The sequence below is a fragment of the Octopus bimaculoides genome, chromosome 9 (genome assembly GCF_001194135.2).
Source record: "Octopus bimaculoides isolate UCB-OBI-ISO-001 chromosome 9, ASM119413v2, whole genome shotgun sequence".
Lineage (NCBI taxonomy): Eukaryota > Metazoa > Mollusca > Cephalopoda > Octopoda > Octopodidae > Octopus > Octopus bimaculoides.
The window spans coordinates 67,835,248-67,848,549 of NC_068989.1; the positions used below are offsets into that span (position 1 = coordinate 67,835,248).

General features: G+C 35.7%; 1 protein-coding gene across 4 annotated transcripts; it reads right to left on the reverse strand.

Moving 5' to 3' along the window:
* Positions 1 to 154: 154 nt before the first annotated feature.
* On the reverse strand, positions 155 to 13,296 carry LOC106868048 (beta-1,3-galactosyltransferase 2-like). Of its 4 annotated transcripts, none has more exons than XM_052970733.1 (3): positions 12,877 to 13,296; positions 5,512 to 5,589; positions 155 to 1,801 (listed from the first exon to the last, which is right to left on the reverse strand). In XM_052970733.1, exon 3 carries the CDS (start codon positions 1,470 to 1,472, stop codon positions 459 to 461), a length of 1,014 nt encoding a protein of 337 aa, XP_052826693.1. In that variant the 5' UTR covers positions 1,473 to 1,801; positions 5,512 to 5,589; positions 12,877 to 13,296; the 3' UTR covers positions 155 to 458. The 4 variants fall into 4 exon arrangements, with proteins under 4 accessions (XP_052826693.1, XP_052826694.1, XP_052826695.1 ...); XM_052970734.1 differs by lacking the exon at positions 12,877 to 13,296 and adding an exon at positions 12,232 to 12,749; XM_052970735.1 differs by lacking the exon at positions 12,877 to 13,296 and adding an exon at positions 6,478 to 6,553.
* Between the last annotated feature and the right edge of the window lie 6 nt (positions 13,297 to 13,302).

A 13,302-nucleotide genomic window follows, 5' to 3' on the forward strand; every position in this document is an offset into this window, starting at 1 on the left:
CACACACACACACACACACACACACACACACACACACACACACACGCATACATAGGTATTTCACTGCGTGTATGAGTGGTGTTAGTGTGTGTATGTCGAATAATTGGGGAGAAAGATGTTTGATATTCAATTATAAGTTCTTAATGACATAAAATTGATATTGAAATAAAGATGATATTTTATTACATTTACATATGAAATTCAATCTTCTTGCTGTTTCAACATGTAACGTTAACTAATGTTACGGATTTGACGCACGCAGACGCACTTACGTAAATACACACCGTAGCCTACTCGTAGTCATACATTGATTCATATATAGACAATTTTTCCATGCTTGTGCAGTTAAATAGCTTTTTCGTTGTCACTATTTAAGGAGCGTGCCGTTTCTAACATGCAGGCTTTCTTATTTAGTTAAGCCAGTTAAAAAGAAACAACCAGCTATGTGTGGTCTTGAATCATCTTGCAATGAAGACCACATATATAATTAAACATATACCAACAACAACACATATAATTTTATTTTTACATAAAAGCTGTGCTCTAGACTTACCTAGAAGTGTTTCTATTCCTGATCTTATTTTAACTTTTACAAACAATTTATATCTTATAAACAAAATGAAAGAAACACAGAAGAAAATCAAACTTTTCCAAATTCCGTATTCATATGTATTTTTAAACAGACTGTTCAAGTTATTTTTGCATAATTCCAAATTTTCTGTATCACTTTTTCTAACAAAACGCAGGTAATTTGTTTTACTTGGAACATCTTCCATCAAGAAAGTTTCAGATATTTTATAACGGTATTGTGTTCTTTGAATTTTCACAGTATTAGATATATTTTTTAATATTTGCAGTGCATGATTGTTAGTCTGTTTATGATCTGTAACACCAAACATAAGTAGAGAAAATTGATAAAATGGGTGAGAAAATCGTTCTATTACATTGTAATATGCATACAAATAACTTTCTGTTTGTAAAGATGTATTTAATTTTTCTGCTAGTAGTCCGTTCCAAGCATCATCGGGCATAAAAACATGATTGCTTAAAGAGGCAATGTACAGTTTATTAATGAAATTAATATGTGCCACATAACCAACTCCGTCACAAAAATACGGATAATTATCACCTTTATAAAACATTGACATGCTTATGTTTCTGAGTATGAATAAGCCTCTGTTTGTTGCACCACCTTTACGAAAACATATTGTAAAACGGTTGTCATATCCATCAAGAGTCATATGATAATGGAGATAATGCATCAATTTGTATTGATCTACGAAAAGCTCATCATTCATAACAATGACATATTCGGCGTTGCTACAGAATTCAACGCTCCATTTCCACGCCATTATTACTTTCAGTGAAAGATTTGCATAAGACTCTAAAAAATCTTCTTGGATGATGTCTCGGTATTTATCACTTTCCTTCTGAACAAAGGATTGTATTGTAGAATTGTTTGTTGTACCCATTAGGAAAACCTGTTTAACTATTGTATGTGTGGAGCGTATGTCATTTGGAATATAGCGAATATTATCCCTTTGTATTTGACGTCGATTAAAATTGTGGTAGACAGTTCGAACAGCATATAGGAGAAGTATTTTGTCTTCATTAGAACAAATGTCTGGTTCGTTAATAATTTTTTAAAAGTTATGTTCGTATGGTTGTGGATTTTCATAATAGTCTTTGGGAATCTTTGAATTTTTCGGTCTTTTTATGAAAGTAACTTCCGTGTTTTTCAGTGCAGTCTTCCTTTTCTCGAAATAGGATTGGTGAGAATTTTCTGATGCGTTTGCCATGCCTAAACAGGAATAAAAGGAACTCGTTATACTACTCATAGAAATAAAAGAAAATTTCTATATTGAACAACACTATCAAAACACTGCAATTATAAAACTCCAATCAAATGTTCAAGATCCTCTCACTGGTTTCCTTCTGCTCTTGCCAAAATATGAGGTAAATTTAAGCTTCTAAAGCTAACACATTTGTTAATACTTAAGCAACCAATAAGTACCAATTTAGTACCTAAGTCGATGTAATCGACTATTCCTCCTCTTTTGAATTTGCTGGCATTCGGCCCAAATTTAAAATCAATATTTCAGCAACCATTATTGCACTCATAACGAAAACTCTTCAAATTCTCCATTTGTCAGTCTGCTTTAATCTAAATTTAATCCACGCTTTATTTGTCAGTATCTACATTAATCCACATTTTATTTCCTTATCCATTAATATAATCAAATTCTTCATTCGCTATGCTCTATCAAATTTATTGATTTAGATGAGAACTCGGTTATTACATCCAGTCTCTTAATCCTATAATTTATTTCTAGTCATTCCTATCTCTTTATCCCCACATCTATCTAGCAGTATCTAACAAACTTAGTTCATATATGGAACCTACTAAAATAGCTAGCATGAAAAACAACTCAAGATTTACAAACTTTCACGTTATATTTCTTCCTTTCTTAGGAGATAGAAAATACTAATGACCATTTTCTGGTGAATTTCTTTCGCAATATCTCAAGGTATTACAAAATTACAATTAAACAGGTATTAGTAAGGTTCTGACAATGTATTGGTGAGTAAATTTCTCAGCAAATCGGTTTTATGTAGATTGTACATAAAGGTATGCATATAAATTTAACATAATCTCCTTGATATGATATCTTGTGGAAAGTCGGCGAGCTGGCAGAATCGTTAGCACTTCGGGCAACATGCTTAGCGGCATTTCGCCCGGCTTTATGTTCTTGTTCAAATTACGTTAAGATCGACTTTGCCTTTCATCATTTCGGGGTCGATAAAATAATAGCCATTTGAGTACTGGGGGTCGATATAATCGACTTATCTCCTTCGTTGTACCAAATTTTGTCATTAGCATTCTTTTCATCTTTTAACTTTAGTATCTTTAAAGTAGTGTAAACATTTGTAAACATGCTTTCCTCAACTTCAGAACTTCTCTAGTCTCCTGCAGATTAAGCAACATATTACTCGGTTACTTTTCCATTTAAATTCAGCAATATGTTTATATTTAACAGCGCACGGTATGTTTACTGTATCTTATCACGCATGTTTGATATATCTGAGCATTGTCTAAAGTGTACTTGGCTTTTCTGGAGTGCCAAAATATACTTCATCTCTAATTATAGTAATGCAGTTTCAGCAAGTCAAAAAAGAGAAAGTTGTATGAAATACTGTTCTTATATCAGGGTTAGTCATTTACCTTCAATCAATTCAAACAACAGTGAAGTGGGACAACGTGTATGACATTAGAGTGATAACAAGAATTTCATTAACATATATTATAATATGAGACGTGTTTCTCTATCCGTTTTTCACATACAATATTCAAAGCAAAATGATTTTCAAGCAATTTGAACGGAAAAACGAAATTATAAGCGTACTGAATCTATTCAATTTATTTATTGAATTCACATATGCTACACAAAGAATAATGAGGGGTAAAGACAGGGAGACTAGAAGAAGAAAGAGAGAGGCAATAAAAATAGTAACAAATGTACAAAAACCTTCAGTCAGTAAAACAGTTAGTTCTGCTGTAAATCTATGATTTATTGAGCACAGTTCCTTCAATCGCTTGAAAGTACTTACTCTGGAGTTAAGTAAGCAATTTCATTTACGAATGAGGATGTTTGGGATACAATATTTCACTGAAATGTTACGTTAAGATTGCGGACAAAATTATTATATATAAATTTCCCTTTGACACTCATTGTCTGCCACATATATGTATATACTGAGTATGTAGAATATGAAATAAAGTATTTTAAAAATAAACATTTTTAGTTAAAAAATATTAAAAAAAAAATTGTTTGAACCTTCCCAGAAAAATCCAATTTAAATTTCAGTAATTTACACAATTAAAAAGTGCCTAATATAACGTGTTTTATTAAAAAGGAAAATGAAGATGAAGTTTAATAACTTATTCGTTCTTTCATTGATTCTTTGTATTTAACCTGAATATATTTTATGTTAACAGTAGAGTTTTACATGGACGAACAACCTAAATTTAAAGTTTTACCATGTTTCCTTAAGCAAAACAAAGGGTTTTCTAACAAACACATGAACAAAACAATGCAAGTGATACAATAAACTTCACCATATTCAGTCACGTCATTGCGATAGTTTTATCTGCCGGATGTTTGTTGAAAAGTAGTAGGTTGTAGTATTATGAAACTATTCTAGATGTTCCTTGAGAAAATGATAGACATATTTGATTGTAAGACGAAAGATATTGAAGTCTAAACAATGATGGACGGGTATACGTCGTTTTCTTTAGATGCGTTACAATGATGGCCTAAATCATCCCTAACTAATAAAGATAGTGTTCGTTTATATATTCGCATAGAGTTATTATATTCTTTTGTGGGTGAGTTATAGAAGGATATACCATCAAAGAACATTGTTTCCTGTCAGCCGATTAACTATTCCATTTGAGTAAGAAAAAAAGTATGCTTGTGGTATTTCTAGTTCTGTGAGGCGTCCATACTTGATCAGGATTGGATACTGCACTTTGATTTCGAAGATGTACGGGGTACCCCCAAATAACCGCAAACGTTCTCTGTGGGACAAACCCGTTGCAGTTCAGTCTTTCTCCACGAGAAATCACTTGATGCATCTCTCAGGCATCAATATGCTGACCGGCGTTGTCGAGTGTAGACCTACTGCCACGTAGTGCGTCTTTGCTTTGCAGTACTTCTCCCCTGCTCGTCGATTTTTGCGACGGCTGAAACGAAGGAACAGCTTGCTTCCGTTAAATTTGTGTTTTCTGCTGGAAAAAACGGCGGCCGAAATAGTTGTCATGCTCCTAACAGTTTACAATGATGCTGTCATGTGCAAAATACAAGTTTACGAGTGCTTTTTAAGATTTAAGAATGGTCACTTGTTGCTTGAAGACCAACCTCGTTCAGTGCATCCGTAGAGCTCTTGAACGAATGAAAACATCACGAAAATTCATGAACTGATTTTAGAGGATCGTCTCCGAACAATTGACGAACTTGTTAATATGACTGGTGTGTTCTGGAGCTCTTACCAACGACTTTTGAGCGAGGAATTGCGAATGAAAAGAGTTGCAGGAAAATTTGTGCTCCGCTTGCTCACAGAAGGTCAAAAGATCACGGAAGATCACGGAAGATTACGGAAGATCAAAAGCTCATCACTATTGACGAAAACTGGTGCTACGGAATTTGCAGATGTGGAGGAGGTGAAGAAAAAACGACAGAGGTTAAAAGGCGTCATTTTGCAAGAGTTCCAACACTGCTTCGAACAGTGGAAAACGCGTCTGGACCGATGCGTTGCTTCAAATAGGGAATAATCTGAAGGCGATAAAAGTGTAAACATGTAAAACTAAGTGAATAAAATATTATTGCAAAATTTCGACTTCTTTTGAGTACCCTCTCATAGTCGAGATTTCTGGATACAAATTGACCGTGCAATGTTAATGATATGAACCTGATGTAAAAAGACATAATAATGAGGCTAAAGTATAATTACCAGTTCTAAATGACTGCAGCGACGATACCATGACACAAAACAGAATCCAAGTTTTCATTAAGGGCAACATCTTTGATTCTATAATAATAATAAAACAAAAATCATCAGAATTGTAATGCATTCTTTCGATAAAATATTGATCTGTAAAAAGTTTTTTGTGTGTTTGTTAAAGAAAACAGAGTAAGATATCTCATGTGAATTTTTAATCCAAGGAAGGAAGAAATTTATGTAACATATCAAAAACAACTATGTGCTACGTTTATATGGTATAATGAAATGTAAGATTACACTATATAATCTAATATAATGAAATATATCATCAGTATAATATAATATAAAAGTATATGATATAATATAAATAATATATAATATAGTATAATATAATACATATTATATCGTTACATAGAGAAACATTTTCCCCCTAACCACACACACGATGTTCGTCTTCTTCATAAACTCTACCCATATAAGAGAACACCATAAGACCACATCCTACTTAATCGTGGACAATAGTCAACAAGAACCCTTCTAATCAATCAAATGTTGAATCTGGGTATCATTTAAGTACCACTCGTAGCAAAAGTCCATTGTTAGTATCCTAACTGATGGCCCTTTTCTTCCTCGTTAGAATTTACTTCACCCCTAACAATTACTGTAAGTCTACAAAATTCAGGTAACACCCGCAATTAGGCAGTACTTTTATATCTGGAAAGGTGCTACAGTACTGACATCAACTACATCTAGAAAAGAGTCACCCGACTGATTGACATAAGGTCACTCATAGGTATGTTCAAGTCTCTGACCCACCGCCTCGGTGTCTCTGCTCTCTGATATTTCTACCATTATATAATGGCTTCTACTCCTCGAAACTGGTTTAGCACCTGCCTACCCAATCGCAGCATTCCCGATCCACTCATTTCTCTTTCTCTTATCAATCTTGTTATGTCCAAACTTCTTAGGCCTTACCTTAACCCCTACTCCACAATCCTTCCTACCAAGAACGTCGGCCCTCTGTAACTCCATCTCTACTCACGTTTTCTCTGCAACTGTTGACCTACAAATGTTTAAGAGGAACATTAATAGCACTAATCTCACTATTTAGGAAAGCCTTTGACCTCAAATTTAGACTTATATTCTTTTAGGGGACAGGAGATAGTCTTCATTCAATGTAGTTTTGGCTGCTTTCGAAGAATACACGGAAGTTAATGCAGTATGTGAGTGTAACGTGTTGTTAGTGTGTTTTCAAGTGTTTTCTCTCCTGTACTCAATAAATTTCTAAGTAATAAATTATGATAAATGTTCAAATGTTCGATAAATTTCATAGCATTATTGCTTGATACTTCAATAAGTTTCAAAGAAATGGATTATATTAGCAATTAGATTCGATGAAGTCTTTAAAAATAAGAAAATGTTTTCTCACAAATTTTGTCGCATTATACGAAGTAGAAATATTCTTAATTTCTTTTACTTGTGAGAACTTGAACTCTTTCAATAACGTCCTTTGCTTTTCATCTGCCTCTAGCCTAGCTTTCTGGTTGACTGACTGCATGAGAATGTCATCCGTTTGTCAAATGAGGCACTCGTGCAGTCAAATATTCTTTTCTACTCTAGACACAAGGCCCGGAATTTTTGGAGAGGTGTCCAGTCAATTAGATCGATCCATGTACTTAATTTATCGACCCCGAAAGGATGAAAGGCAAAGTTGACCTCGGCGGAATTTGAATTCAGAACGTAACGACAGACGAAACTCAGGCAGTCAAATATTCTCGGCACATTTTGGTTCTGCCATACTTCACTTGCTTGTCAATCATTTGGATCAATTGTTTTTGTCCAATAATAATTCAGTACTCTAGTTTATTGATTTTCTACCTTTGTGGGAATATTTATTTTTCAAATATGTTGTTTACTTGTTTACTTCTGACAGTCGTTCAGCGTCACGGTTGGCTGATTCCCTTATAACGTCAGTTGATTTTCTTTAATGACTGATGATGTTATTTAAGGTATTTCCTGTTTGTATTTCGAAGGTGGAGGTGATTAGTCGAGTATGTAATTGTGATTTTAGTACAGAAATTTGTGTATCTAAGAAATTGACTTTCAAGGGCTACTAAGAACTATTTTCCGAAGAAAATAGGTATTCTTGGCCAGAATAAATAACATCATTAAAGATAATTATATACTATAAATACACACAAAGAAACTTTTAAGCTCATAGTGTGCATAACGGATTAACGGAGATTCTTGCCTCTCACAAAATAGAAACATTTCTCATGGCACCAGCAGACAAAATGAAAAAAGCGTTACCCCGGAGGACAGCGAGGGGGATGCACAGGAACAGCTAATCTGACTCATAGGGCTCGTACTTGCGGACAGTATCGGCGCCCCTGTAGCGGTGAGCAGGGATATGGTCCGTGAGACAAGAATGCGGAGGTCTCAACTGCCACAGGCTCGACCATAAACCTGTAAGAAAGCGACCGATACCTTGACAGTTCTTTATTTTTCTCAGCTTGACGTGCAGCAGAGCCTCGGCTGGTAGCTGACAACATCAAGTTGCCGCTGGAGATGGTGTCTAGTCTCGCTGGCTCAAACTGGGAAGGAAAGCCTGCGGCGTTTAGACCATGCTTTATGATCTTGTTAAGGGCGGAATGGCGTGGAAGGTGGCTAGCACAATGGCGGCATGACAGTGCGTGGAGGATGAATATTTTAAAGTATTTTTGTTTACTTCTTTTCGTTTGTCTCTAAGTGTCCGGTTTTGACCTAAAATAAAATCCAGTCGATCTGTTACGAAAGAGAGGAAAAATTAAACATTCTCCAAATGACCCGCTCTGACCCCCAAAATTGGTTAGGGCAAGGCATCACATATTAATTCAAGTCACTCCGGCGGACTTAAAGGAGATCCTCGATTGTATGATGATCGGGGAAGAAACTATCTTAACAATCCATGTAGAGGGGCGAAATCCCCGGTGTTTTAAATGTGGCAAAAAGAGCTACCTAAAAGCAGAGTGTGACACCCCAAAAAATGAGGACACTTCTGCTACAACAGAAGAAGAGGAAAAGAAAACGGAATAACAACCAGAAAAAAGAAAGGAACTAAAAAAAAGAAGAAAAAGGGAAATACAAAAAAATGTGTGTTTTCTCAGTTCAGAGTGGAAATAGGCACGTATCTACGACAACCTGAGGTCAGATCTACCTTGTATTGTTAGTAAACAAACTGATTTCTATCGACGCCTTGAGAACTTTCTCGTGACCTCAAAGACATTAATCGTGTTAGGTGACTTTAACGCTACTTTGGACGCACGCCAGGATAGCATTGGCTCGGCAGATAAGAGGGGAAACATACACCTCACCGATTTGCTTAAGTGTTTTCAGCTGGCAGATCTTTACAGACTGGACCACCCGAACATCCCAGTGTCGACCTGGACTAATGGCGACAGATCGCGAAAGTCTTATCTAGACAGAATAGTGGTAAGAACTAGAGATAAGACTAGTTTTAGTTATCCACAGTTCTTTTTGGTCCCCTACACGGATCACAAATTAGTGACGTGTAGGGAGATATCATATAGAGTACATAGATAGGGATCCGGCTATTGGAAGCTGAACAAGGCCATTTTGTCTTGTGAGGCATACCGTAACCGGATTAAGGGGTTAGTTCAGAGGGCTTTAACTGGCACCGTGTTGAATAACAGGTGATGGGTAGCCCAAAAATGAGCCACACGTTTTGACTCAATTAGGTTTAGTCGCCAGCTAAGTGTAGATAAAACTAGAATAAAGGGTAATTTACTTAAGGACTTAGAAGAGGCGTTGAGGTTGGGCTCTGCATCCCAAGTTGTGACAGCGAGATCGGCCTTGGATCGACACCTCAAAGCCAAACACGAAGGATGCAGATTTCGGGCAAAGTACGTGCGTTGGGACGCGAGGGAATTACCGTTGCCGGATGGGTCCGTACGATAGAAACCCAGCGTGGAAATGATGCCACAATTAGGTTGAAGGACAGCCAAGATGAGCGAAGTTTAAGTATCTTATTTTCGTACAAGGCCTTACAACAAGCGAAGACACAGAAATTCAGGCAAGATTCTTTCTAAACTGGAACAAACGAACCAAGATCTAATCTTACAGTCCTTGGCAGAAGATGCCAAAAGACGGTAAACTTGAAACACGATGTCGAGAAAATTAAAAAAAAAGGATTCCTCAAAAATGCAGATATGCCGACCGGAAAAGTACAACCAAAAAAGACCGCCATGTTCTAATCCATGCTATGGATGTGGGGTTATACATTTCAGAAAAGACTGTCCATTTAAAAATCAAAAATGTTACAGTTGCAAAAGGATTAGTGACAAGAGTTCACACTACAGAAAAAAAAAATTACGAAGGTCAAATGTTAAAAACTCTAGAGTGCTCTCAGCAGAAACAAAAATCGACTCTCAAAAAAATTCGTACACGTAAAAATAAATGGAATACATATAAAATTTCAATTGGATACTGGAAGTAATATTTCAATAATAAATATGGACACATGGAGGAAAATAGGGAAACACATGTTGAGAAAAACAGTGAAATCTGCTCGTAGTGTGACGGGCGACAAATTCCATTTTATAGGCGAAATGTGGGCTAATGTCACGTTTCGAGGGAAAATATGCAAAGCAAAAGTCTTCGTAGTGAAAAATACAACCGATCTGTTTGGTACCGATTGGTTAGAATTATTCGATTTATGGGACCTTTCTTAAATCTCTATTGTAAAAACGTAAATAGTTGTCCCTTTAAAAATAATTCGTCTGAAGAGTTAAAGAGAAAATCTAAAAAAATGTTTTCGCAAGTACTCTTGGACAAACTAGATCTATGTACAAAGGCTGAGAGACCATGGTCCAGAATACATGTTGACTACCCAAGACCAGTGACCAGCGCATACTATTTAATCGTTGTGGATAGCTATACAAAGTGACCAGAGGTATGCAGATGTAATAAACCCACAGCAAAGACAACAATTAAGTTACTACTTGAGTTATTTGCTCGATACGGTATTCCAGACACATTAGTTTCAGATAATGGAACAAAATTCATGGGATATGAATTAAGAAGTTTATGCAAAATACATACCATAATGTACATCCTCCTACCCTACCACCCGAAGGCAGGCCGAAAGATTTGTCAACATGTTCAAAAGAGCTCTGAGAAAAGCTAGGAACCAGCTAGATAATGACAAGGCACTAACAAAATTTTTGAGAGTATATAGAATAACGCCAAATCCAAATACTAACTCAGGAAAGTCACCAGCAAAGTTAATGTTCGCCTGTAAAATAAAATCGATCTTCCATAAATTATTACCAGGAAAAATGCATATAAAGGAAAGACAAAAAATACATTTGAAAGAAATACAAAAAATATTACAAAACATTTCGAAGTAGGAGATAAAGTTCATTTAAAAAATTACAAAAATGATAAAGAAGGTTGGGAGGATGGCAGTATAATCAAAAGATCAGGTATTTAATTAAAGGCCAACGTTCGAAACATAAGAGACACCTTAACCAGTTAAAGATGAGACATACAGAAAAACGAAGGGTAGTACCAATGAAAATCTTGTATGATATGTTTGAAATTCCAGCACCGAGAGATATTGAACTCTGTAGAACTAGCTTCAGAAAACGAAAACAGACTGAATATCTGGACGTAATTACCAAAACGAAAAAGATATTAAATTCCACTCCCATCCCCACCCTCCAAAAAGAAAAAAAAACCAAGAGTGCTTAGTACAAGAATAAAAAGTGCTGTGTGCAACGAACAATACTACCTTAAAATTCGGGCAACAATTACGATACAACAGCTAGAAAAAAAAAAAGAGAAAGAGGGGGAGGTGCTGGAAAGATAAAAATAATAGAAATTCCACTTTCTCACAGTAGTCGAAATCTCAAAAGGGGAGATGTGATGAGAGTTACGATGCCCCTTGATCCGAGTAAAGTATAAATAGTAACGATCGGAATGAGTTCGGACTCGAGTGAAGTTTGTGTTAGTTCGCAGTAAAGTCGGAAGGCGTCGGCTGGTTGTTTCACAAGTAATATTGATTGTTGGTTCGTAAAGAGATTTGTTAGTTCGTTACATTGTTGTTTCTGTTGTCTGGTTATCTTATTTATTATACGTAACAAATTACGTTACATATAGTTAGGACACTGTGTATAGATATCTGTCGGAAGGATAACCCCCTACGACAAAGAAATAAGAACCCACAGAATGGTGGAAGCCATAGCCACTCATAATAAAAAGAAGTATTGGTGAAATGTCCCAGTTAATACCTCAATAAAATGTAAACATAATAGACCTGAATGATGATTTGGAATAGAGAAGAGAAACTGTACAATTGTGGAAATCAGCTGTCCAGCGGATGTTAACATAAAGCTACAGATCAGCGAAAAAGAAAATACCTACGAGAAATTAGCAGTTACTCTATCCAGTTTACAAGTTCATGTTTATACCTGTAATTATTGGCGTATTGGCATATGTAACAGAGTGCTTAATACCAATCTTGGCAAATTAGGCTCCTCAAAACCAGAAAGAAGAAAGCTGATTCGAAGACTGCAGAACCAGTCCTCACTGGTAAAAATCCGTAAAACTTTCCAGAAGTTTATTAAGTATACACGACCATGTCTAGATATGCTACTATATGCATGAGAATATATGCATAAAACAAAAACATAAAAATCTGCACATATACATACATTCATACATACATACCCTGTTGATGTTGAAATTCCAATGAAGAAGCCTTGGGATCTAGCTTAGAATCCAGCTCTTTCTCTATTGGCAAGAAATCTTGAAATAAAACTGAATAATGGCATATATACATACATGTGTGTGTTTGTGTGGTATGTATTGGCATCACAAACAAGTCGGGTATGTAGCCCAAGTAAATGATCCGTGTGGCTTTTATGGTCTTTTCGAAGGCCATATAGGGGTGGGGGGATTTCATTGTTGGTGGTTATGAAATTATTTGCTGTACGTTTCTCAGACTTTTAAAAGGGAAATTCTAAATACTGATTTCAAATTTTGGCACATGACCAGCAATTTCGGGGAAGGGGATAAGTCGATTGTATCGACCCCAGTAATCAACTAGTACTTATTTTATCGGCCCCGAAAGGATAGAATGCAAAGTCCACCTTGGTGGAATTCGAACTCAGAACGTAAAAACAGACGAAATGCCGCTAAGTATTTCGTCCGGAGTGCTAACGATTCTGTTAGCCGAACCGCCTTAGAGAGTTCTAAATATTAATTCGATTACTTCTATCTACCAAATTAAAGCTCTAAATGGAAAATGAAAAAGAAAAACAAGAAATAACTAAACATGTTTGTACTAATGATATAAATAAAGCTGTTACCTACCTTTATCCTCCAAGACAAACAAAAACATTCAAATCGTAGTTTAGTATTTTTTGAGATCAATCTTTAAATTCAATAAATAATTTCCTTGTTTCTTCTGATGTTTTAAAAAAATTTCCCATAAGAATGAAGATTAGTGTTTTTTTTTCTAACGAAGAGGTTTGTTACAGTATGTATCATATAGAGTGAAATCGAATCACTGAATAGAATAGTTAATGAAACCTTATATGAACAGTTGGAGCAGTTTATGAACTAGTTTCTTCACCTGCAAAGTGGGTTATGCGTATTGTAAGGAGACATGAGAAAATAATGTTTTCAGGACGTAGTGTCCAATGCTTGCAATAGTAATTAGCCTTAGCTATTGAGACTATCGACTGTTTAGTGCTTTTCTTTTTTCGCACTCATCTACAAGCCTACTCTACCACTCAT

Excerpts from the sequence above, each read along its gene's own strand:
- LOC106868048 (XM_052970733.1), bottom strand. The coding sequence starts at position 1,472 with ATGGGTACAACAAACAATTCTACAATACAATCCTTTGTTCAGAAGGAA.